Consider the following 27312-nt stretch of genomic DNA (forward strand, 5'->3'; position numbering starts at 1 on the left):
ATCCCGGCTGAGCCCAATGTTAAATTGTATACCCCTGGCTTTCACAATGCTGCCAAGGTGAAGGATTCTGCAACAAAACTATTTTTCCTAACAGTTTTATTGCAGGTGTGTAAGATCTAATGGAGATGAGCCTATTCTTTTCTTAGGTGTGTCAGCTTTACAGAGCTCACCAGCACAAAAAGAGGATCTTGGCATTCTTACACTGGCGAACATAGAAGACGCTTCATACATCCGGGTGGATGACTTGCATTGTCAAGATCTTTTAAAAGATCTGGGCGTTATTAGAGGTGGGTGTTTAATTGTTGATTAATTAAAACAGAACCATACATGAATTATCCAGGCAGTAAACCTTTTTCTTCTGATAAGTAAAAAAGAACTCTGACAGAACTGGGATCACACTCTTGCCTCAACTACCACCAATGGGAATGTAGAGGAGGAGAACTGTATTTAGGTATGTATGTAGATAGACAAAATCCTCAGAAACCTCTATGCAGACCAGATGTTCAAGTAGTTTTGATTTTACAAATCTGTTTCAATATCAGTATCTCTGTGAAGTCAGGTATGATTCCTTCGTTGAAAAGTAATTCATTGCTCCTCATTTTGAAGGTAAAAGTCAATATAAATCAGTATAAATTTCATACTTCTTGCAATATTAAATAAAAGTTCTTATGAAACCAACTTCATTAGATTAGGAAAATAAAACTCCCTGGCAAAAATTTCATAGTGTAAAGTCAGAGGTTCTCTGCACACCTTAAGTTAGACTTTAGTGGTAGCATGCTGTCTTCAGAAATTATATTGTCATACAGTATCCCTGGTCCTGTTTCAGTTTCTTTCTCCCTCCAACTCTGCTAATACAGCTGTTTTCTGGATCAGTGCTGTGACTATGGACTTAAATTTAAAAAAAAATAAGAAAGAGAAAGGAGGGGCAGGGGAAACTGCTACCAGTGAAGACAGCTGCCATCAGATCTTGCCCTTAATACATGCTCTGGAAGGAGCTGAAGTGCTCCTTTGTGAACAGCCCATTCACTGGGGACATTTCCATTACAGACTTTCAAACACATCTGTGTGTCATTTCTCTGTGACTTGCTCACAGCTCCTGAGCAGTGCAAGTGTTTCTTCTGCAGCAGCATTATAGCACTGAAATGATGGGAAATAACCTTTTTTCTACAGCAGCTTTTATGATGAGTACTGATGTTTGGCCTGGAGAGCATTGGCTTGCTGGGGAATGGATAGAAGCTGCACAGGAGCTTGTGGCTGTAGCAACTGTCCGGTATTAAGTACAGATATTCAAAACAAACTGTTTTATAAACGTGAAACACTATGTTATCATCACCAAAACATAAAATCGTGGTGAATAGCTATTAAGACAAAAGTGCCACAGAAAACATTGGAACTGTCATATTTGTGTAAACCCAAGAGTACTATAAACAGTTAAAATCTGAAATGCCATGCACTACTTACATTCAAAACTATTCACTGTGATATTACCTTAAAGCTCAAAAGGCTCTGCCAGGCATGTTGCAGGGACAGCAGAGGAGGCACTTGTAAAATGAAGAGTAATTTCTCACTAGGATCTTTCAGGATCTGGGTCTGTGAAAAGAAATCTTCAATTGTGAGAAGAAGGAAAAAAAAAGATCAGCTTGCCCTTGGGAAAATATGGCTTGTAAAGCTCATATAGCTCTCCTTTAATAACACATTTTTAGATACCTGTGCTTTTGAATGCCTACTTTAAAGAACACCCACCCTTTGAAGTTCTTTCATGAAGACATATAATCTATGATAAAAATTTATTTTAGTCATGTCAGTGTGTGTGTCCATATGTCAGACCTCAAAAAGGGAAGAGAAGCACTGGATAGTAGTCCCAGTGGCAACACAGAGATTGATTTCCAAGAGTAAAACTCTGAATGACTCTTACAGCCATCTTTTAAGTTTTCTTCATTTCTATCTGAAGTTGTTACATCAAGGTATTAAGACACTTCATTTGATGTTTGTGGTCTTCTGAAACTGAAGCCCTTCCACCTCACCTGAAAAACATTAAAAATGTCTACATTTCTGATACAGCATATTTTCTTTAGCTGTGTTAAAATTCATTTACCAAGGTAAATTCAAATTATTTACATATTTAAAAACTCATCACTCCTTTGAATCCCCTGAACAGTTTATTCCTCTTATTTCAGCAAAGGATATTGCTTTAGAAAGTTTACTGGTTGCCTTCAGAACTCGATGGAACTTTATCACTGTTAGCCTGTCATCAAAGTCATCAAAGTGTTCAATAAGTGCCTGCCAATGCTGAGCTCTTAGTATCCACTCGTCCCCTTTACTACAACACCTTAGTTTGATTTATGCAGCTGGATTTGTGTCAGGAAAGTTTCACAGGCTGGGGACTTGCATGAGGTTACAAACTCAAACCATGTTCAGGTTCGTCAGGAGCAGCCCCAGAGCCAGTTGTGTTTTGCTTCTGCTGTGTCCAGTCTAATCACTGTTTCTCACTGGAGCCTGGATCCATGATGGGTCCTTTGGGAACCCAAACTCGTCTAGCTTCTTTTGCTATATTGGAGAAGAAAAGGTTTAAGTGATCCATCCTGAATCCTGCCCTTACTCCCACTTCCCAGGATCCTTTGGGATTATATTTCTCACCCTAGTTCTGGTGTTGGCTACAGAAAAGATAAAATGTAAGCAGGACACACTTTTGTATATAAGTTTAAGGGACCTCTTTATAATTTGTGATGGCAGTAACAAGGTCCATTTCTATCAGTCTGTTTTCCTTCATCCCTAAAATGGCACACAAAACACACCCACTCCAGAATGTACTGCGATTCATATGAAAGCCTTGGCCAAGCCTGTACTTGACAGCTCTTGTGCTTTGCTGAGGATTATTTCAGGGGGCAGTCGAGGAGAGAACAACTGAAGACTGAAGATGTTTGTATACACACAGATGTGTACTCCTGGGCTAACATTTCCCTGCCTGACCTCAGGAAGACTAGATGAAACACAGCACTAGCTGCTGAGTCAGTGAGGCTCTTTGAACTGATAACTGTGGCATGTTCTGTGATGTGGTTTGCCTGGAAACATATTTGTTTCTTTTGAAAATGCAAAATACCAAAATGACATCAGTTGTAGTGTGCATTGAAAAACCTAGGCTGAGATGGCAAGCTGTTTCAGTCCATAAATGATTGCAGATGTTTGGGTGAGGCTGCAAAACACGAGGCTTTTCAAACATGTACATTTGGGGAAGGAAGCTAGGGACATATACAAACATGAACATAATTGTTATATATCGCAGCCTGTCAGCTGGTCCCATTTCAGCTTGGCTGTTATTAAAGATGTGCAAAAGTAAGTGGAAACTATGATAGCTGAAATGCATCTGGTTTAGTGAGTGTTTTCTATTTCTGACCCTATAGGCTTTCTTCCCTTTGTCTGATGCCAGTTACATACTAAACACATAGAACTATCAACAGACTGAAAAAGAGGCCTAGGAGGTATACTGCTGGTTCTTATTATCACCAGATTGCAAAAGCATATAGCCTGAGCTGGTTTTCAAGCAGGCTAAGTTGCAGAGAGCAACTATGTCCCAGGAGCCTGCTTTGCAGAGCAGGATCTGGGGGGTACCAATTTAGAAAGCTCTCTAAGTTTGTGATGCCCTGTAAGTGAATGTCACAGGCCTGGGAATAGGATAGAAAGAAGAGCTACTAGATGAAGAACTATTGGCATTAGGTCTTCCTCCTGATCTTCAAATTTGGGCTGTTTGGCCCTGAGTTCCAGAAGGGAGGTCCAAGTGGTTCTTGATGACACAGACAGCATCAAGAAGGTGAGTGACAAGGGATGTTGGAGAACATGGACACCTTCATCCCAGCCATAAGAAAAAACAAATAATCAAGTGCCTACACATTCAAAAAGCCAATGGCAGGCAAAATATGTCATGACAAAATTTTTTTTTTGTGTCACCTCTTTGGGCCAAATTGCAGCCTTTTAATAGCTTGCCATGTGATAATTCTAACAAATCCTTCATCTGACTTGTTCAGCCTTACCCTCAATGGAGCTGTGGGCAGAGTGAGGAGGGCCTTGCTGCAGTGTGTTTGCAGTTGTTCTGCAGCATTATCTCTAGTTATGCTGAGTTCCTGTAAACCCAGCTACTGATATCTTTGCACTCCTATGTTTATTACTGATGAAAAATTAAAAATAAAGCTTTAAGTATTAAAACAGCAGAAAATCTCATCATTCAGTTCTCTTAAAAGTTCAACTGTCAACTACTTTTTCAAAGTTGTCCTTTTTAGGAAACTGCAACTTTTGCAATGTGCAAAGAGGGATAACATAATTTCTTTCCTGATTGGTGTTATGCTTTTCTACTTGACAGACATTTTATTTTAACGTGTGGGTTTTATATAAGTGTGCCAAAAGTGCTAAAATTGAAGTGCAGAAGGCTAGGGAAGAGAATCTGTAGTTTTTATTAAATGTCCAAAACTATTTAGAGGTTTTGTTTTTACTCTGTGGGTTCAACAAGCAGTGATGCAAATAAATCAAAATATTTTTCTTCCATTAAAATAAATTAAAATCTGCTAAGGAATTGCAAAGGATATCACATCAGACTAGTAACTATTTGCACATAATTCAGACTTACAAGTGAAAAAAATGAATTTCATATATTCAAAAAAAGTCTGTAAATATTGATTGTGTGTTCTAGAAGGCAAAATTTAGCTAGTGATTTCAAGATTTATCACTGATATTCTGTTGTTTGTTCTTTTCTCAATACCCCAACTTCATAAATATGTTTCTGTTCAAAATGTCTTCTTGATGTCTGAAAGGTTCAGTAAAACTTAGCAGCTGTGAGGAGAAAAAAGCACAAAGTCATTGCAGGTTCTGTCCACACAAACACCAGCAGACAGCAACTTAGATTGAAACTGGGACCCCGATGGCACCAGGGACTAAGGGTTTCATCAAGAGCAGAGTTATTCATAGGAATAACTGAAAAACGGTGGGACAGCTCACATAACTAAGGATTGTGGTGGATAGCTACAGGCTGTTTCAAAAAGACAGGCAGGACAAAATTGGAGGAGTCTCGCTCTTTGCCAAGGGGAAGTTCTGATGCATAGATGTCAACCACAGCAACTGTGGAAGCCCTACAGAATGCCCTTGCGTTAAGATCAGAAAAGTCATCTTCAAGGGGAATGTTTCAGTAGACAACTTCTCCTGACCTCCAAACCAAGACAATAAGACCAACAAAGCCATATTTGGGGCACTTAAGCAAGCTGTGGAAGGTTCACAGAACCTGTTTCATGTGGGTGACATTTGTTGGAAGAACAGTACAGCAGCTCACGTTATCCATCAAGTTCCAGGAGGGCCTAGGAGGACAACTTCCTCATACAAATATTAGAGATGTGCCAAGCAGGAATGAGGCACTGCTGGACTCACAAACTGAGGAAACCTGCTTTGAAATACCTTGGTCAGTGATAGCCTTGGCTGTAGTGATCACAGTATTGTGGAGTTTAGGATTCAGCTGGGCATGCTGAAGGTTAGTACTAAACCAAAGGTTTTAGACTTTAGAAGAGCAAACTTCAGCTCACTGAAAGCTCAGGTGGCAGGAGGGGCAGGTGGAAAGGGAGGGTGGTAGTGTCCTCTGGAACCTTCCGTGGAGTATAAACATGCAAACAGGCTGGAAAGCATCCAGAGAAGGGAAAGAAAGACAATCAAAGGACTTGAAAGTCTGCCATATGAGGAAAGAACTGGGGTTTTTTGCCCTTGAGAAAAGAAGACTTAGGGGAGACGTAATCTTGCAGGAGACTCTGTCTAAGAGAAGCTGCCACTGTCATGCTAATAACATTAACACAAAGCAGCAAGTACCTGATAGCAAGATGGAAGCATTACTGAGACGACAGAAGTGTTTGGTTGCATTAACTTTATGGCACCATCCAAGCTCCTGAGTCAGTACTTCCAGTGTCTTGCAAGGCTGTACTCTCAGTAGTGATGGTGAGCATCAAAAGGAAGGGGAGACAGTGCAAAAGCTGTTGTGCTGCAAAGAAGGTAAAATTTTTCATTACATCATACAAAAGCATATGGTTCTGCTTCATAGAATGTAGCATGTTTCTGTGCTTCAAGTGATGAGACTTTCACTCTTTAGCTGGTTCTGGGATAAGATGTAAGCCTGGGTCATGTCCAAGCAGAATTTACCTGCAGGGATGGCAATAGCATGTTACACCAGCAAGGACTGAAGACATGCTGGTGCTGGAGAAACTCTGTTTGTTTTGGTCTGAGGGCTGAGGAGCACAGCTGCCTTCATGTTCTCCTTTCTTGGGCAGCAGCACATACCAAGCAGGCTGATCTCCACATCACTCTAAGCTAAACATTGCTGGTAAATTACAGCTCATTCTTTAGGAAATGCCATCTTGATAACATTATCTGAAGTATTGGTCTAGAAGCTATGTTAGGTCTGGAATCTGTATTCCTATTTAAATCTCCCAGTCACAAGAGGTAATGGCACACAGACAATTGGAGAAGGGTTTGCTTGGCCAAGGTGCTGTTCAGCAGAGGTAGTTCCTCTGTAAAACCAGTGGGTTTGCTTAGTCCCCCAGTATGCCAGAAGGGGTTTATTAGGCTTTGAAAAATGTAATCCAGAGGACCTCATGGGTTTTTTTCTCCTTTTTGTTCTGCCTCGGACAAGAAGATAATTTCAGATTGAGGCATCTGTAGCATATGTTTTCTGCAGAGCTGGTAATAATAGAAACATTTGAGTGAGGTCCCTGTATGAGTTACGTCACTTGTTTTTTGACTGGGCAGTCAGAGAGGAGCTAGCAAGGAAGCCTGCTGTCAGTGCTGCAGAAAGGATGTAGGTCCTGGCAGCAAGCCCAGGCCTGCTCAGCAGATCAAAGGCTCTTCCCTTGGCTCCCATAGCAGCCGGAAAAGCAGCTGCCCAGTACCCTTTCAGCATCCTTCGCTCCTTTCTCCTCTGCCAGCAAATAACTTCTTTTTGCTCCCCACCTCAGCAATAGTCCCTTTTTTCCCCCCCTCAGTATTTGCCAAGTAAGGTCCTTTTATGGAAAGTGCTTGTGTTTACTACCTGCAGATCTCAGGGCCAGCCAGTGGAAACGCACTGGGAATACTCTGGTTCTTACATGCTACTCCCTTCCCCCAGATATGCTCCCAGCTGAGACTTTAACCTGGAAGATGAGGCAAAGCCGAAAGGAGCAAGCCATGGTTCTAAACCACATGCCATTTTCCAAGCCAGCCTGATGGAAGATTTGAATTTGGAAAAGTACTTTTTGTGCCAAAAGAGCATAACAGCCATGCTTTGAAACCCTTCCCACTCACCTCCCAGAAAAATAAATAATGTGGTTTTTTTGTGGGCTTCTTCGTGGTGGTTTTTCCTTTTTAAATACACGACTGCCTTCCTCCAAAGCTGCTGCTTGTCAGTGGTGCTCCTGGCTGTCCCTGTTAACTGGTTCCTGACGGGAAATTTGTCTGCCATGAAAGGAGAGTCAAGCAGACATGTCAGAGAACTGCAGACTCTGCAAGAAGAACACTGTGTCTGCTATTACACTGCTGTTTCTGCTTCAGTTGCACTTTGGGCTGGCTGATGGGAGCCTTTAAAAACAGCAGCACTGAGCTTCAAAGGCTCATGCAGCCCTTACATACCAAATTACAGCTAAATAGGGGATGAAAGCCTGACCCTTGAGTGCCCCGCTGGCAGTGTCTGCATCACCAGCACCTTTTCCCCTCCCCATTTTTGAGAGTTGATCAACCCAGTAGTGCTGGGTGAATAAACTGTCCTGCACGAGTCTGCTAAAGGTCTTGAAAATATTTTTGTAGTTGTTTTTATAAGCACTGTGAGGCACTCCAGCCTGCACTGTGGATATGAGGTTTTCCTTGCTCAGTAAGCAGTCCCCGAGCTTGGGTTTGCTGATTAATTGTCTGCCGTCATCAAGATTGGTGTGGGAGCAATGTCTTAAAAGATCTTTGTTCCCAATGTGAGCTTCTAATGGCTATTAAAACTGTGAGTGTTTGGGAGCTCCTCTGGGGAGCTCTTCTCCCTGTGTTCACACACCGCTAATAACACCCTCATATGGGTTTGCCTGCTACAAATTGCCAGTAATTAATAATATTCTATATAGGAGCATCAGAAACAGTTAATGCATGTGACTGCAGGCTGAAATCTGTATTCCTATTTAAATCTCCCTGTCACAAGAGGTAATGGCACACAGACAATTGGAGTGCCTAGCCCAGAAGCTTTGTAGACAAGTTTTTCTTTGCCTCAGTTTCTCCTTCAGTAAAATCAAGAGAATGTAAGACTTCGTAATGCTTGTCAAATTTTTATGGGTGGGTGGGGGAAACCATTGGAAGTGACAGGTGCAGAAGCATAAAAGGTTATTTTCCATATCTTTCCTTATTATACCTAATGCTTTTTAAATGGAATCTTATTTTCTAACTCATCTTTTGCATAAATATGCCATATTAGACAGTAGTGGTATTGTGGGGAGAGTTGGGATAAGTGGAGATAGTGAACTTCAGGATCATTATCACCAGAAATACATATCATTGTTTATTATCATACCTCTAATGAGGCAGAATTATTCCTGTAATTTTTTTCTCATTTTTGTCCTTAATTGTTCTTCTCCTACCACCGTTTCTTTATTTTGTGTATTTCAAAAATCCTTATGGGTCTAGTGAGGCATTAGTATCACAGAAAAGCAGTGGAGCCCCTTGAGTATGTGCAAACTTTTCTTTCTGCCTCCATTTTCTGTCTTGTCTGCCTTTATTGGCATCTTCCTGCTTGCCTCTTCTTTCCTCCCTGTGAGTCTGGTTTCCTCTTTACTGCAATGGAAACAAATAATTTTGATGAAACAAATATAAAGAAGGAGGGCAAAACACCCTCTTGTGTTTTGTTTAGTAGTGAAACATGCAGCATTATAAAATACCAAAACCCCAATGACTCTGTAGGGAAATTCAGGTAACAAGTAAAACATATGGATACCCAGAGTAAATATGTGGATGTACCAGACAGGATTCAATTCAAGACCATGATGTGTCTTTATCCCAGGAGGGACATGAGATAGTCACAGGCCCTGGACTTCAACAGTTTTCAGAATTCTGGAAAATTAATCATTACAGTAAGTTTTTAAAGGATTTCAAGGAGTGGGTGAAGAAGGTAATTTCTCTGAAAGGACAGCTCAGCACTTTCTTGATCTTTTTACTGTCCCAGTAAATCATTTATCAGGGAAAACTTTCAGAAAACTCCCACACAAACTATGCTAGACAGAGTCTCCCAAAAGTAATATTACTCCTCCTTTATGCTTTCCAGACCTAAAAACAGAGAAACTGGAGTACCAGGGTGGTACAGGCCCCTGCTTTATAGTGTGAGGGCTTCAAAGCTTCCCTTTTCTGAAATATTAAGTGAATTGTTCAGGACTATTTCAGGATGTGCATTTCTCATTTAACCTTGCTTTTATATATTTTGTTTCTGTGATACCTGACATAAAATTCAAAATAGTAGCGCAGTGTGAGATCTTTTCTCTTTTGAATTATTAAAATGGAATGTAAGCTTTATTTTTTCCCCCACTAATTGCTCTGGTTGATTTCCCTAGCTTAGAGCAGAGGTGTGGTTTGGAAGGCTCAGATTTTGAAATATTAAGAGAAAGGAGGAAATAAAAAGCAAAAAGGAGGAATTTCTCCCTGCACATCAGAGGCTCCCAGAAAATCTGGGATCACATATATGACTTCTGGAATAATACATTTTAACTTGTGTTCATCAGTTATGAAGTTTTCTCTGGTCTAAAATATCCCAAACTATTCACTGTCATTTGTATGCAGCATCAACTGCATACAAAGTAACAATAAGGTGGTATTAAAAAGGAATTTCTCTCTATTTATACTTTAGGTTTCAAACAATTCAGTTGCAATTGATTTATTACAGGAATATTAATTTAATTCAAGTACCAGAGCTTTGAGAGCTTTCTAACAAAATGTTAAGACTGGCAATACAAATGGGGCTATGAGGAATAATGGATAATTTCTGGTATTGTTTTCTCCACAACCATGACCTTTCTCCCGTCATGGATATTAGCACATTGTGAAAGGAAATAGTGTAAGAGGCACAAGGAATAACTTTGTGTTAATTTTCAGCAAGAAAGACAAAAGTAGGCATCGAAAAAGTTTTTTGTTAATGAAAAGTGTATGCATAGAGAAAGTAGCTATACATGCAAGAGAAATGTACCTTTTTTTAGTAGTATTATTATTATTTGCACATAGCATGAACGGATAGATTTTAATAAAGCTCCTTCATCCTAATTATGTAATTAGCCACGTTTCCCGTGGGCTGTGAGAAACCTGGAGAAACTGAAAAGGGGTGAAACAACAGGGTAGGTGGAGATTATAGAGAGAGAAGGGGCTGAAGTGAGAAAGAACTAGTCCAGGGGAAAAAAGGCTTCATCTGCTATGTTTCTCATGGAAAAATTGTCCTCACCCTTGCCAGCCTTGAAACTTGGAGGCTTTAATTTTGGACTCAAAATAAGAAACCTGTGGTTTCTCATTCAGATGGGCTCCGTCTGCCTAACCGCAACATCTGTGAAGAAACTATGGTGTTCTAAGCTCTCCCAAACCTAGAATTTTACAACTAATTTTCTGGAAAAGCTACTTGAAACCAAGTGACAAGGGCCTGTATTAAATGCTTGGTAACATGTAATTCATGAGTGTCAAATATGATGTTACAAATCCCCCTCCCTCCCCCCACCCCCCATACTTATCCATACCCTAGCTCACCAAGAAAATTTGTTCCCCTCACCCCAGAGAACATTTACCTGGCACACAGACCTGCTCCTTGTGCCCTGACTCATCTCTGCTCTAGGACTGTGTCTGTCCCTTCTGCCTCCCTGCCTCAGGAAGACAGCATTAGCTGTTTGCCAGCATTAAAGCAAACATGGCTGCAAAATCCCTTCCCCACAGCAGCTATTTCTAACAAGCTGCTGTGAAGGAATTGCTGCTAAAAACAGAAGAGGGAAAAAAAAGAGCTGGTATCTCAAAATACCTTCCTCATTGCAGCAGTCAGCTGAGGAGGCATGTCAGGAGAGAACAACATCATGCTGTTCTCAGGTGATGTGGGGTAAGGGGAAGAGGGTAGGAGACACTGAAATGTGTTCATAAAGGAGAGAAGGAAACCTCCAGACACACAAAGAGGAGAAGCTAATGTGCCTTCAAAGTACATTTAACGTGGGATTGCTGACATGTCATCACAAGCACCAGCACAGAGCTATTACATGGGTCACTGCAGGGACAGGGTTACTGTGCCCTTCTGTAATCCTGTTGGATTTATTTTATATTTAACTTTGCTGTTGAATTCCACCTTGTATAATGTTTGGTTTAGAAAAAAGTGCTACAGCATACCATTTTTTTCATTCTCACCTGGCAATATGACTTGTAACCCCAACTCCCCCCATATAATTTTTGTCTGAAAAGTAATGTAAAGTCTGTTTGAATAATATCCTTCACTCTTCACAGGTATTTTTCATGGGAAGTTCAAAGAGAACTTTTCATTTCTCAGATACTCATGTTGTTTTTGCAGGTGCTTTACAAAAGTTTCCATTAACAAATAAACAGTAAGAGTCAGGCATGATTAAAATTGCTCAGCCGCAAACCATCAACACTGAATATGCTAAGATAGAGTTGAAGTGAGTTACTTAACAAGTGCTAAAATCTGACCTAGTTCCATAAGAGGTGTTAGAGAATGATGCTGCACATAACAAAAAAATACCAAAAATCTTTTTCCAAGCTTTGTGAATAGTAAAAGAGGTGACCATGTTCATTATTGGTTACAAACACTTCTAACCCAAGCTTCTTCTCAATGCAGTTTCACTGACACAGTCACAGCCTTCTATGATCCAAAATACAGAAACATCATCCTTCTTAGGGAAAAAAAAGTGGTTTTAGAAGCAAGTGAAAAGAAAGCAAAAAGCAGGAGCACCTCAAGCACGTTACTGATGTCAGAAAAATTGTAGCAAAAAAAAGTATATAACCCCTTCAAGCTTCCAGTTCTCATACATGGATTTTGGTATGGATATGGTGTGAGGGCATTGAGACAAGGTCAGGGTCTAAACTGTATGTGACAAGGTCAGGGTCTAAACTGTATGTGCTCCAAGCATTTGCATGGGATCTGGTGAGCCCTGGCTTGCCTGGGATCCCAGGAAACAGGACTTTCTAGGGATGTTTCCTTTGAAGGAAGGTGCAGCATCAGCAGGTCAACAGCTGCCTTTCTTGAGGACACGTGACCAGTAACAGTCACTAAATCCATCCATAATTTCCCCTTTGGTGGCAGTATGAAGAATATCCCAAAAACACCTGTGCCTGAGCTCTGCCTCCCTTGTCTGGGTCACTTGAGCTCAACCCTGAGCTGTGCAGGTGGTTCTTAGGACACACACCCTGAGCAAGACTCACCGACTACAATTGATTAAGCACAGAAACGATCCCAGTATCTTCATGTATTTGACAGTGGTGGCCTTGTATCAATTCAGAGTTTATATACTTCCTCAGCAATCTTCTTACTAATTTTGAAAGTAGTAGAAGTAATGGGTCTTTCTGCTTATTGATAAATACATTGAAGACTGTGAACAAAATCCAGACAAAGTGGTGCTCGGTGCAGAAGCCATTACATTTGAAGAAGTCCTTGACATCCTCTGGAACAGAAGATATCTTGATATTTTTCTTTTTTTATTTTTAATGTATCGGACTCATGAAAAAAAGGATCTATTTACAAACCTATCTGAACAAATAGCTCCAAAGACAAAAGGTAATTGCCTAATGATCGCCACTGTGGTAGCAACAAAAATTTAATTATTAATGGTAAGACTTCATCTCCACCATTTTTGCAGACTAATATGCCTTGTGGGATGGGGAATGTGCTTCATTAGGGGCTTCTCTTAAAAACCAAATGCAAACCATATGCACGTTCATCTCAAGGTCTTTACCTCAGAAATAATTATGTCCATAGCTACACATTGCCTGTTAGCTAAATGTCATTCAAGGTCTTCCTTGTAATATTAGATGCGTGAGTAATACCAGATTAACCAAGTTCCTGAAAAGTATTTTGAGGGCTATTCTTTAAAGCAAATTAAATTGTGGGACATTGCTCAAGGCAGAGAGAGGACACTGGAAACCTTAAGGAACGAAGCAGTCCTCTTGATATTTACTGCAGGGCTGTCTGTGTATTGTTAGACACAGGACGTTTGCATATGAATAAAAACCATGTGTACATGAAGAGAGAGTAAAAAAATGAAATTTGCGGGAAATTAGCTCAAATGGTGCCTTCACATTTGTGATCTTCAAGGTCGAGGATAGCAAGTGCACAGGCTAAGGTCCAAAGTTCCAATGAGACACAGAGAGGGATCACAATATTCAGAATTATAGCATTTTATTTGGCAGGAAACAAAATACAGAAGCACGAGTGTGTAAGCATATGTATTGTGTTAAGCTTATGTATTGTGTATTTCCTTGAATAGAGTTGCTGGTAAGAGGGGATTCTGCTAAAGAAAGAACCATATCTCTACTCAATTCTTCGGCAATTTAGCTACTCTCTGTTTCATCACATAGGAGAGATTTTCACCCTGACAAGGGGTTCCCTCAGACCTGGGGACCTTAACCAATTGCAGTTTAAAGAAACTTAGAGTGGGCATGAATGAGTAAAGACAGAAGGGAAAGAGTGTGAGGGACCAGCATGTGTGTGTGTGTGAGAGAGAGAGAGAGAGAGAGAGAGAGAGAGAGAGAGAGAGAGAGAGAGAGAGGGAGAACTGTTCCTTCTTGTAGGAGTTAAGCTGAGAAATTATACCGGTCCTTAGGCATTGTGGTCAGTGAAGCCCAGTGTTGTCTCTGGACCTGCTAGTTTAACGCTTGCAGTATCAGATCTGACCTTCTGATGGCAGCCACATGGTCCTGAGTCTGTGAAGGGGCACAGAGCTGGCAGCTCTGCCTTGCAGTGTCGCAGTCCCATATGACATCACTCTACGTACAGGGCAACATTGAGTGGTCCTCAGAGGGACAACAGTGTGTTATGTTGTCAAGCTGCTTCGTGTCCTGCCACAGTGACACCCCCCCCCCACCAACATTCCCAGAAAAGCACCTGCTCATGGCTGGTCTGTGGGGCTATGGATGTGCTGGAAAAATCATGGTGTGTTCTTACTACACTATATACGTGTACACAGTCACATGTCTGGATCTATTTCTTTTCAGTTTATACCTGTCTAGTTCTGTTGACCTTGGTGGATTTATCCAGGTGTATGTCAGGCCACAACCAAAGCCTCTGCTCTGTCAGTGAAAAGGGAGTCAGAAGCTGGGCTGGTGTGCTAAACACAGCACATGATTACTAGGAGAAATGACTTGGCAGGAGTTGAAGCACCAGACATACAGAAAATGTTTGCTTTGAAATTCCAGAGACTTGACTGTCCCTTTGGTTTTTTGGAATGCTTTGATTTAGTCATGTGGGGTGGGAGCTGGCTGTAACCTTGCAAGGGCACTGGGAACAGTACCTCTTGTGCAGCTACAGGAGATGTGAAGGGAATTAACTGTCAGCAAGCTCCGGGAAGACAGCAGATGTATACGTGGTTAAGAGAAGTTTGGCTGGCTTATAAAATTTATTTCCACCACAAGATCAAAAGTGTATAAAATATGTAATCCTTGGATGTGTAATGTATAACAGGACATAGCAGTGTAAGTGAGGGAAGAGCGAATTCATTGCATGCGAATGGCTGAACAGTTTCACTCTTAATTACTTGAAAGCAGGAAAAAAGAAGGCTCCTGCAGTTTCTGCAATTACAAATTACACATGCCCACAAGGAACTCAGGATTTGGTGCATTTTAATAATCCGTTTCATTATTCATTTTCAGAAGTAAACATTCCAAGCCAGCTCTGCTTGCTTTTGGGTGCAATTTACAGGACAACCCTTGCATCAGCAGAATGAACCATTGACGCAAACCTCCTTGCTGTACTTGAGCGCTCGCCTGATTTACTCACGCGCTCCTCAGTTAAAGGTGGCTTGTGTACATTTCATGCCTCTGCTTTTGTCACTGGCTCAAGAGTGGGTGTAGATGGTGCTCCCCCAAAAGAATTTCAGTGTCAGAAAAGCAGAAGTGAGACAGGATGCTGTTCTCATGTTGCCAGAGGCTCCTGCTAGACTCCTAACCCATTACATATCCAGGACCAAAGCCTGAATTCCTGGTGTACCGACTGGACATTGTTAATGAGGTTTGCGTGAGAGGAGAGGGAAAACACCTGGCTGAAATTTCCTCACAATAGCTTCAATAATTCAGCCCTCTTCTGTAGCTTTTGTATATTGTTAATAAGTGCTTCCATTTATTTTACATTGTTACACTGGCCTTTTTTTTTCCTAGGATGATAATAAAAGTAGGATAAGGGGGAAGAAACACTGATTACACACTTTAAACGTGAATGTAACAAAAGGAAGGAAAAATTATTACTGCTTTAAAAATGTGCTTCTGTTCCACCTTCTTAATAACCCAACTATGGAGAAATATTCTGATTAGATTTTGTAAAAATACGTGTTCCCACTGAGAAAGCAGCTGATTCTTTCTGAATTGCCTTAGTCCCTGAGAATAGTCACATGCATAAACCTCACAGACAATCTCTGATGATCAAATTGGAGGGCACAAGGAACATGCTGACCAGAGAACCAGACTACTCATGAAAACTAGATTTTGTCTTTATGGGACCTCTGATCTGATATAATTCATTTGATGCAATCTAGGAGACTTTTACTGAAGCGAGTTTTGCTGGAAAAAGTAATAGGTAGGTTATAATCATTGTTGACTACTTGACTCTAGGCTTGCTAGTGAGGCATCTGTCCATGCTTTTGAATCTCCTTTGACTGAGGTTTGGTTTTTTACCAGGCATCCTAGGAAGGTGGTTGATACCCCATCCCTTTCAGCATTTAAGAGGTACTTGGGCAATGCCCTTAATGATTTGCTTTAACTTCTTCTCAGCCCTGAAGCAGAAAGGCAGGTGGACTAGGTGATTGTTTCAGGACCTTTCCAATCAAAATATTCTATTCTATTCTATTCTATTCTATTCTATTCTATTCTATTCTATTCTATTCTATTCTATTCTATTCTATTCTATTCCATTCCATTCCACTCTTTGACATTCTGTTTACTTAACACTGCACTTCACTATAAGGTTATGTTGAATGCTTGCATGAACAAAACCTACTTTTAGAGCACAATTCTTGTGAAAAGCAGCTGAGGGAGCTGGGGTTGCTTAGCCTGGGGAAAAGGAGGCTCAGGGAAAACCTTATTGCCTCTACAAGTGCCTGAAAGGAGGTTATAATGAGGCTCATCTCCCAGGTAATAAGGGGAAGGACTAGAGGAAGTGGCCACAAGTTGTGCCAGGGGAGGTTTATACTAGACATTACGAAAAATTTCTCAGCTTAAAGAGTAGTCAGGCATTGGAATAAGCTGCCCAAGGAAGTGGAGGAATCACCATCCCTGGAAGTGTTCAGAAGACATGTGGATGTGGCATTTGGGTATATGATTTAGTGATGGACTTGACAATGCTGGGTTAATGGTTGGAAGTGATGTCCTCAGAAGTCTTTTCTAACCTTAACAATTCCATGATTCTAGGAAAAGGTTTTAAACTATGTTAGAAGGTGGGAGAGGATTTATAGGAAGCTGATTGCTTTTAATAATTTGGATTTTAAGGAATGAGATAGAATTTTATTGTAATTGAATATTGACAGTTTCTTTATGGTGAGTTCATTTGCCCTAGCTGTGTCACTGAGAACACTGCAAACCCTCTGACAATGAGTGCTGCAAACAGCACAGTCAAACATGTCCACAGCAGACAGGAAAATTGCATTTCATACATAATTCACAACGTGCTACAGCAATTCCTTAAGGTCAATATCTATTGTTAACTTGAAGGAAATCATAGAGAAAAGAAACAAGCATTTGTCCTCCTGATCTTAGAAAGAGCTGTCTACAAACTGCTGATTTCCACTGCAGAGCACTACACAAACAGCAAAGAAGAGCTCTTCTATGCATAGACAAACAGTGCATCTGAGACAGATAAGCTCTGAGGGTAGAATAATATCTTTTTGTCTCCAGATTTTCATCTCAGAGCTCCACAAAAATGGAGAAAAGAGGCTAAGTATAAACAGGGGAAACTTTGTGCAGCAACATGCTGAAGTTGTTTAGCATTGGGATTCCTCTTGCCTAATTGGCCATCCAAAATTAGTCATCTGGGCTTGATGTTCAGTGAAGGGAGGGAGGCTGACATTGGCAAAGGGTAGTTCATCCCCTTCAAATATACCTTGTATAAGGAGGGTGGGATAAGTTACTTGACAGAGTGCCTGTGGTTTCCAGGTATTTATAGGCTTTTACACAGATTCTCCCAGATTTTTCCTCTTTTTGTTTTCTGGATATATTTGCTAAGTGGAGTGTGAGTGTGCTTTGTATTTGTTTCAGATTTCCTTTTGCAGCAAGGAACTGAAATTATCCAGACTGAAACTGCTCAGCACACAGAAACTAAGTTATAACTGGAATTTTCAGACAGACAGTACTGCAACAGGACATAAACAGCATGTTGGAAAACTTCAGGCATTTTGTGCATACTCTGTGCATTAAATAGGCACTTAGACAGGGACTTTATCCTATTGGACAATGAGGGTGACATGTACTGTGTTGTTATAGAAAGCAAAACAGCAGAGGCCCAAGAGGCCAGTGATCAAACCGAACTCCAAAGCAAAAATATGGTGTCCTGAGATTCTGTAGGAAAGGAGGAATTCATCTGTTTTGGGAGGGCAGTGAGGCTCAGAAAGAGCATCTGCAAGGCTGCAATGTGAGCTTGGGATGGGGAAGGGGCAGAAAGCTTGGAGAGAGACCACAGCAGAAAACTCAGTGAATGTTTGTCCTACAGACAGAGAGTTGTGGACACCCCGAGGTAAAGGGCTTCTTTTCCTACCGGAAGCATGGTTTTGTTTGCCTAGATGCTTGTTAGAATGGAAAACTGTCTAGGAACAGTCAGGACAAAGTCAGGAGAATGACATCTATGTCTATGTGTGAGCAAGAGAGAAGGGAGTAGTATTTCTGTGAGCAGTGCTCACAGGGCCACATCTGGGATAACAAAAACTGAAAAGGCAGCTATTCTCTCTCTGGATGTAATCTGAAAATCGTCATTAATTAAATAATGCTGTCCTATTATTTCCAGACAAGTTTAAGCTGTAACAGAGTGTAAACTGTTGAATAATAAATATCCTTGTGTTTCATGGAATGTTCTTTAACTACATAATGATGCATGTCAAGAAGAAATGCTCTCCTTGAGCATCTCCAAAGTTGTTTAGGTTTACCTTTTTAACAGGGTTTTAATGTAATCACTGCAGAGAAATATCATAAGGCAATGGTGGTCTGCACATGGTCTGGAGACCATATTAAAATAATAAAATTATAAACCAGAGAGTTAAAACACAGGCAAGAAGAGTGCCAAGCTGGCCACAAATGTGTGGCAGGAATTTCATTTGCAAACACAAGGGATGGCTCACAAAGGCTGCTCACTGATGGAAGTTTCTGTGAGTTTTCACTGATTTCTCTGGTGTTTTGCATCCACCAAAAACCTTTTGTAAGATGTGAACAGCTGGGAAGGCACCGTGCGTGTCTGTGTGCTTTATCCCATGGGGCAGGGCAAGGATGTGAAGGAATTTTAGCAAAATCAGGATCCCATAAACAGTGGGTGAGTGGAGCTCGTGAGTCACTGAAGCTGCCACTTGCGGTGTGTCAGCTTCCACAAAAAAACAAACTTGCTGCATGTGATCTTTTACCTATTTATTTGAATGGACAGTAGAGTGGACTCACCTGCTTGTTTCACCTGCAGTTCTGGCAGTATGAGAGGGCTGGGATAGGTGCTGCCCCTTAGCCTGGGTTACAGCTGCTTGGTGGCACTGGAACAGGAGTTCCTGGCATGCTGGTGGTCTGAGTGTTTCTGAACATACAATTAAATTTTTACTTAACAAATAGTCTACAAATAACAAATATCTTCAAATGTTGGTCCTTATTTCAAGTTCAAAGCTGTTATGTTTTCATGAATTCCAAAGGGAAATACCTACTCTGTACAAAATACCTTTTTAACTCATAACGGACTAATAAAATATTTATAGTCTTTATATTCTATTCAACAGCACATCAAAAATTACATGGATTTCTGTGTTTCTCCCCTCCAAGGCTGTGCACTAAAATGAACAGAAAATGGCTACTTTCCATTATCCTGTAGCCTCCTTAGTGACTCATGGATTCCATTTACAACAGAAAACAGGTCTGCATCTGCATTCTGCAAGCAGCTTTCCTCTGAGCAGCCAGACAAACCCCAACTCTGCATGCCTTCAAACACTGGGATGTAAAAACTAAGGTCATTTTATTTTCTAAGAGAAGTTAGCCTGAAAATAATTTGTGTTCTTTTTACCCTGTGTTAGACACAGATTATTAGTCTGAAAGGTAAAGAAAATTCTCTTCAAGCAAATGAATCTATTCATACTTAGATGAGCTATTCTTCTGCTTTGGCAACCTGTGGAAATGGTAATCTAATCATGCCACTGTATTAGTATCCAATATGCTGAAAACTTGTAATTCATAGCTCAAGGGGAATGTGGAAGATAGTTGAGAATCCAGTAATTATAGGGCTGGTGTTAGACTGAGCAGTGAAATAACGTGCATTATTTTGCTCATAAGCAGAATATTTTTTTAGCCCATAGTGAGCAACTGAGCTGCAGGGTTTTTGTCTTTGACAAAAAGCTGTAGGACATCTGGTGCTATTAACTATAGCACCTTGTCCCAGTAATACCTTTATAAAAATAGATGCACATGCACGTACACTTACCTTAAAGCTGAAGAAAACTTTTTCAAGAAAAAACATTTCTGAGTATGTCTCCATATGCTGTTCTGTGAAGTGAAGAACTGGCAGGGAACTAAGTTGCATTTGGATCCAAAATGGTTCATGCTGGGGATAGTCATCTCTTTAACCGGTGGTGTTTACCTCGTTTACCTGTCAGAAAGGATCACCTGGGCAGATCCATCCTCACCTAGAAAGGCCTGGGTAACTGGCCAAGCCTTTGAAGCTCTTCTGCTCATTTCCCATAGCATGTTAGTTTTGAGGTTTTCGTCCTTTTATTACTGCAAGTTCTATGTGTTTTTATTAGTGTTGGGGTTTGAGTCTGCATAGTCAGTGTTACAAGATACTTTGGGACTTAACATGAAAACTGTGGATAGACCAACTAATTCCTCCCAGTGTCATATGCTGAGGAAGCTGTGAATGCTACCCAAAAGGCGCATCCCATAAAAAAGCTCCAAAGATACAATTCCAAGTTTGGGAGAGAAGTATGCCTTGAAATTTGTTGTATCATGCCAGATGAGAAGAAAAGCAAAACTCAAAAGCAGAATTGAAGATGAATGTGTATGCATGGGTGGCTGTATTTATGTGTTCAGGCAGGTACAAGCACACAGGTATTTATTGTCCTTGTGGGCTCCTCTCCCTTGCCCCACACGCGCTGCCTCGCCCACCTGTCACCCTGACACACGTTATACAACGTGGGGTAAGATTTTCCAAACATGCTTCCAAGGAAAATAATGCCATATTGCTTTTATTAGAAAACTGCATGTGCACAGTAACAATTCATCTAGCCTCTGCCTCATCTGGCGTAGTGCAAAAAAGCGCTGTGCAGTCAGGAACATGTGTTACTGATGCAACTGATGTTAAAATTGTCACGTAGGATGTATTTCACACATGGCAAGCTGTGGAAGGTCATGGGAAGCTCAGTTCTTGACCAAGTGGCACACAGCAGTCTAAAAAATGTGAAATATAGCCTTTTTAACCCAATTTTTCTTTTGACAACATGTCTTTTATAAGGGAGAAGGAAGTAATGTGTGCCCAAGTCTCCCTAGTGAGGCAAATACCATAATCTAGGAGGTCTTACTTTTAACTTGTAAAAGTGGAAGTGAGGAAAAGAAGGTTCTGGAACTTTTCAGAGCAGCTTAGGGCACTGTAATGCTAACTTAAATGAGAGTGCTTTCCATCCTGAAGGACTCTTAACATGCTAAGCAATGGAACAGGCTCCCTAGGGAAGTGTGGAGTCACCATCCCTGGAAGTGTTCAAAAGCCAAGCAGACGTGGCACTTCATGACAGGGTTTTAATGGGTTGGGTTCTGTTGAAGGTTGTGCTTGATGATCTTGAAGATCTTCTCTAACCTTCATGATTCTATGATTCTGTGCCCAACAGACAACATGCATTCTGTTGTGTAAACATGGCAAGGTTTGAAATTGTTTCTCTATTGTAAGGTTTTATATGTTTTTTTCCTTTATCGAGTTGCTCATAAATAGATATTTGTTTTGCCTTATAAGAGTCTAAATTCCACTTGATGTGCTTAAAAATAAACAGAAAGTGATTCCACACAAGCATGTATAAAGAGCATTAAGGGTATGCTTTTCCAGCTTCACATTTTAAACTTTTATGTAAAGTATTTCTATATTTTTTGAATTATGTAAAAGTACTAGAAAATAAGAAAAAAGGGGTAAAAATCCTAGACTGGTGTCTTTTTACTTGGCTCTAGAGGACTAAAAAATTGCTCACCAAAAGAAAATGGGGAGAAATAAGAAACAATCTTGTCCTGTTGAGATGACATTTTTCTCTTGATAAGCAGGTCAAATCAGCAGGTTCCCAATCTCAAAGAAAACTGCTGTGGTGGCCTACTTGGCTGTTAATACATAGCACATTCAGCACATGTATGGAAAAGCCAACTGAACGGGATAACAAGAAAAATATGACTCACCCACAGGACTAAGCACTAAATTCAGAAAAACTGCTAAGTTCCTCTTTATTTTTTGAGTATATTTCACTTCTGGTGTATGAGAATTAAACAGCAGTCTTAGACACAAAAAATGGTATTGTATGTGTAATAGGCTGCTTTGAAAGTATTAAAATGCATTTGTTCATGCTTTTTCTAATCATTGTGCTGTGCCCTGAGAAATCTTAGACAGAAACTAGTTCATGCACACACTTTGTTGCTGTTTTCTTCACCCAAGTCACTCAGCCAAAGTGTCTTGAACATTGCCTTTTTTAGCCTTTAAAAGCTGAAGAGAGTCAGACCTGCCCGACCTTTGACAGACTGAAGAAAACAAAGGTTGTGGGAGAAGGCTGCTGGCTCAATGTGCTCTACTTGTCCGTAGCAAAGTCTTTCTAACTCTGGAAATTCTCCAAAAGTACTGAGGTTATTCCACAATAGCTCTTCATCTGGAAGCCCTTAATCTCAAATAAAAAATGGGGGTGTAGTGATTCAGTTTAAACCGCTTCCAAAACGCACAATTACTCCAGAGTAATAGCTCTGCTGGAAAGCTTCCAGCTAGCCTCAGCCCATCCTCTCAGCTGGGTGCAGTGCAGCCCTGGATGATGCTGCTGTGACCTAGAGCTAGGCACACTCTGTGTATCCTCTTACATCTCCTGTGATAAAAAGTAAATGATATTAATATTGTTAGTAACAAGAGCTGACTGATTTACTCACTGGAACTGATTCTAATCTTGAATTTTAATTTTTTTTTTCCAGTTCACAAATTGTTTGTAAACATCATCATTATTACAGATGTATTTGTTTTTCATTTGTTAACAGGCAGTTTAGGAAAAGCAGACCCTGGCCTGTGGATTATTCATCATCTGTCCATTTTAATTATTTGCTTTTTGTGCTCAGTGATTGGCATTTGACAGTGATGCTGCTCAGACGCTGTAATTTGATGAGAATAACAAATAATGAGTAACCACATGTTAACCAGGCAGATAAAGGTGCTGGTGTTGAGACAGACATTCTTCAAACATCCGTGCAAACAGAAATCGAGGTCATAGAAAGGTTTTCAAGGAAAGCAGAGATGAATGAAGCAGGCTGAGTTGAACCAGGCTGAGTTGCTCTCTTTAGCACCCTTGGTTTTGACCAATAGTCACAGCTATTTGAATTAGTGTCTTTGTTTATTTATTTATTTATTTATTTTTAACTGACCAATTTGTACAAGAACATCCAGACTTGATTTCTTCCCCTTTCTTTCATATCCTGTAAACCTGTGGTAACTTCCTCAGTCAGAGATTTGGGTTAACCCAGTAAAGTCTCAGAAATGGATTTCCAATCCAAAATAAATATCAAGTCTATACGGGTAATATGGGGGTGTGATAAAAGGGTCTTATTAGAGGAATGACTAAGAAGAGGAAGTTTCAGGCTGAGGCAGGAAACTGTAAGGAGAAAACTCAAAAATTGGAGCCTTGGTTATAAATTTGATCTTTCTTACATTTCATGCACAGAGAGGTCTGGAGTGTTAGCTATGTGCACGTGAAATTATATGGATTTGTAGGATTCATTCTGTTGGCATGGCAAAGATTTTTCTATTAACCTTGTTATCTACAGAAAGCATTTATGTAGTCTAAAGATTCAAAAGGCCTAAATAATTTGAAGTGTCAAAATTTGTTTGGGCTTGTTTGCTGTCTCTTCTTGTGTCTCAAATAGGTGTCCTGAGTCTTTTGACTTAGCTAGCCCAGAATGTCTGGGTTTATCTTTTAGCTAAGTCACTACAAAATGCATTATTCACTTTTTTACGTTTAAGTGAAGGTGAGAAACCCTAAAATTATTTTGCTGTCTAGGGGTTAGAGAAAAAGGACCTGCTAATGATGAGCACTAATTCCAAAATCTCTTGCTAAAGTAAACTGTAAGTGGAAAATAAAATGAGTGGTTTGGAGAAAGAGTTTATTCTTATGATTCTATACTGTGACAATGCTTCTTGTGTAAAATAAACCCATTATTTTTGCCACTGGAGTGATATGGCACAAATTCAAGGTTCAGGATCATGATGGCAAGTTTTAAATTTTCTACCTCTACTGAGTGATTTGTTTAAATACAAAAGAAATTAACAAAAAATAAGAAAAAAGCTCTTAGACTACTATCAGGTATGCAGCTAGTGTCTCCAAGGAAGATACAGGGGTTTGTGTCTAACATTTCCTTCAAACTGTGAATCTATATTACAGGCATTTTTTAATAAATTGAGAAACATGTGGCAAGAAATTGCAATGCTTTTCACTCAAATTTTGCTTAAAAGTCACACAAGACTGGTCTGTCCTCTTTTATGTATGCCAGAGCTACATGAATCTTTCTGTATCTAAATCTCTGGGTGCTTATTCAGGACTCCCAACAATAAGTGATTTTTGTGGTCAGATTTATTGAAACGCTCTTATCTGTACACTATAATGACTGTAAATGAGATGTCAGTATTTTTTGTGCTCAGGGCACTTGGACTGATCATTAGGAATTTTTCACATTAAGAGTATTTTCAGCTGACTTGTTGCATTATTAAGTAGGACCCTTCTCATAAAAACAAGCAAATAGCTGAAAGGATGAGGTCATTCATGGTGACCTCAGACCTGTCACTGAGCAAGGATGTAACTTGTTCATCTGAATGTAAAATGAGAGGACAGAAATCAGGGTTTGGTGTAGATTTTAATTCCTCTCAACACCAAATGTGTATTTCAAACATATTTTTCATATGTGCTGTTCACCAAACAACTCAATTTTTCAAGTTAATTCAAGAAAAGTACTGACATTCTCAAGTCTGTTTTACTATTTTACCTGAAATTAGGCCAAAGATAAGTACAATTTCTTGTGTAAACACATTGTCTACATTTCCTCCTAATTTGAGACGGGACTGGACTTTCCCTCACAGCACTAGAGGATCTGCCCTGACAGGTGACTTTTCTCAGGTCATCTGATAACCCTGTCAGCAGAGCCAGAACTTTTGAGCTGGGGCAGAATTCTCTCTCTCAGGTGACAAGTCACTGTTTAGCCTAGAGCACAGATTGAGCTGTAATTTTCCTTCTTTCCTCCCTTCTTCCTGCAGCGAGCAGCACTTGCTTTTGGTTTTGGTTTGGAGTTTTTAGGAAATACGTGAGCATAACTTGCTTGTTTTAGACATTCCTGCTTGGATTGGAACACCCCAAAAGTGATAAGCGTGCTGAAAAATGCAGTACTGACTGCTTAAAAACAAGTCAGTACTTCCCTGTCTGAACAGATGTTCTTGCTCAATAGGCACATGATACTTTTCTTCCTGAAACCTGGTTTTCTACAATTATGTTTATAAAGATTTTATCTATGAGAGTAGCATGATGTGCTGTTATACCTGCATAGGTTTTTCAACCCTGTCGTGTTACACTAAAATTCAGAAAAATAGTTAAAATCAGTTATTGTGGTGCTTCATAGCACTTCATAGTAGCTAAAAAGTTGGTCCTATTTTTTTTATCAATCACATTCTTCTTTTAGTTGACACTGGCTTTTATTTTCGTGTCTTTGGCATTTGTGGAATTTCTTCTCAATGTCTATCTGATTAAAATACAGCAGCCCTTCATCATTACTGTCACTTTAATAACTTTTAACTCTTAGACAAACTATTTAATAAAGTCTTATATATCAAGTAGCATAAAACAAGATCTTCAAAACTCAAATGTTGACTTTTGAGACAATTTCAAAGTAACACCTTGGTGGCACCAAGTACTTAAAAAAAAAACATAGTTTGTTTTAAAGAGTTTAAAGAGATTTGAGTTAATTGCTGGATTAGGGGACAAAGTGCTTTCTGCTCTGTGGAATCACAGCCTATACTCAGCAGCATCATAAAGTAGTTTGATTAATAAAGTAGTGGCTATAGTACCAAAAATAGTAAATCCCACCTCATATAGTCTGTAGTAAATGAATTTGAATAGTCTATGTCAGAGCAATGACTTTCTTATTTCTTAAAATCTTCTGAACAGCCTTAGGGTTGAACAGCATGCAAAACTGCTGTACCTACATTTCTCTATTTGCTGTGTATTCCAGTCCCCTAATGACTGGATGAATATAACTGTCCTATACATGTATGTATGTGTATTTTGTGTGTATATATATATATATATACACACACACACACCAAGCTGATAGTGCAGAACTTTCCCATTGTGGGTCAACTTTGAAAATTTCATTAATGAAATACATTAGAACAATGCGTGTTCCTTGTGTTCTCTTTAGTGTAGTTTAAAAAAAATCCCAGATATAAAAGTAAGCAAACCATGCAGGCATAAATGAACTCAAATACAGCAACCTGAAAACTGATTATGATGCAGAAAATTAAATTTCACAAATTCTTACTGGATTAAATTATACTTATACAGTTTTTACTGGATTCAAATGGATATAACTGATAACAATGTGCAGCTTGTTTGCACGCCATGGCATAAACGGAAATCACTTTAAAATCATTGAATTGATGCAGTTAATTGCAATAAATTATTTGAAAGAATCACTCTTATTCCCTTCATTTTAATTTAAGTTTAAAAAAAGACATTAACAGTTATATTCACTTCTAAATATGTCCACATCAGGGGTGGGTTTGCAGCAATTTAAACTAATTCACTTCTAAGCCAATTTAGATGCATCACTAATCAAATTCCGTGCGACCAGCTTGATACCAATGTGTGCAATAATATAGAATTCTGCTTACCCTACCTTAAGTTTATTAAGTATTCAGAAAACCACTGGGAATAAAAACCAGTAGAAACTTGTTTTCTTGCTAACATCAGCAGCAAACAAAGAAAGTACATTTCCAGACTAAGGAAGAAGGAACAACTTTTACAGACATTTTTTCTTATACAGGAATCACTCTCTGAAATGTCAATACCCCAGCTAAGTGTTGCCTTTTGAAAGTTAGCTGCAGTGAAGAGCTTAATAGAAAATCCTTGCCATAATGTTGAAAAGAGTGATGCAACATTAATACCTAGCTAACTTAAATGCTACATGATCAGATTACTCAGAGATAATTGGCTTGCTTAAGTCTCCTCTAGGCTCACAGGTTGGTTTCTGGGATTCAGGAATTCAGAAGGGGAGGATCCTAATTATTCTTTAGTCCGACCTCCTGTGACAAGAGCTATACAATTTCAACTTGCAATCTCTCAATCAAATTTGTGACAAGCTCCTCCTAACACGACTGACTGGTAAACTTGCTTTATCTTCAGTCTGGCACCATGAAAGGATGAGACATTGGCAGAGGGGCTTGGGAAGGGCAAAATGCAGTTCTTCTTAACAAACTGTGAAGGAAGGTACATCATACTGCACTTGTTTCAGTAAAGATCAAGAGACTGTTACTTATATGTGGGCTTGTTTCTGCCCACACATCTGCCTTGATGTACCTCCAGGTTTGATAGGGTTTAAGCCTCCTGGATGCTGAGATATTAATTATTCCTTCTGTAACTGAAGGGACATACAGCATATATACAAGAGTGCTTTAATATGGCCAGC

The 27312-nt window shown here is 39.8% G+C and overlaps 1 protein-coding gene and 1 long non-coding RNA gene across 13 annotated transcripts in view; one reads left to right on the forward strand and one right to left on the reverse strand.

Moving 5' to 3' along the window:
• DLGAP1 (DLG associated protein 1) overlaps positions 1-27312 on the forward strand; it is a 401105-nt gene that overhangs the window by 335873 nt on the left and 37920 nt on the right. For 6 of the 8 annotated variants that reach the window (XM_064434359.1, XM_064434357.1, XM_064434367.1 and 3 more), the window contains one exon: positions 147-287. The exons of the other annotated variants lie outside the window; for them this stretch is intronic. In XM_064434359.1, the coding sequence (XP_064290429.1) occupies positions 147-287 (141 nt within the window). The remainder of the gene's footprint in view (positions 1-146; positions 288-27312) is intronic. 8 annotated transcript variants of the gene reach the window in all.
• LOC135308859 (uncharacterized) overlaps positions 1-27312 on the reverse strand; it is a 60533-nt gene that overhangs the window by 19344 nt on the left and 13877 nt on the right. For 2 of the 5 annotated variants that reach the window (XR_010369262.1, XR_010369231.1), the window contains exons 3-6: positions 8543-8802; positions 7303-7452; positions 5839-6007; positions 1489-1590 (exon numbers count right to left, since the gene is read on the reverse strand). This is a non-coding gene — a long non-coding RNA (uncharacterized LOC135308859). Of the gene's footprint in view, positions 1-1488; positions 1591-5838; positions 6008-7302; positions 7453-8542; positions 8803-18831; positions 18959-19849; positions 20015-27312 lie in introns of all 5 variants that reach the window. The other 3 variants (XR_010369241.1, XR_010369252.1, XR_010369259.1) reach the window with 3 other exon arrangements.

Source organism: Passer domesticus, chromosome 1 (assembly GCF_036417665.1).
Source record: "Passer domesticus isolate bPasDom1 chromosome 1, bPasDom1.hap1, whole genome shotgun sequence".
NCBI lineage: Eukaryota > Metazoa > Chordata > Aves > Passeriformes > Passeridae > Passer > Passer domesticus.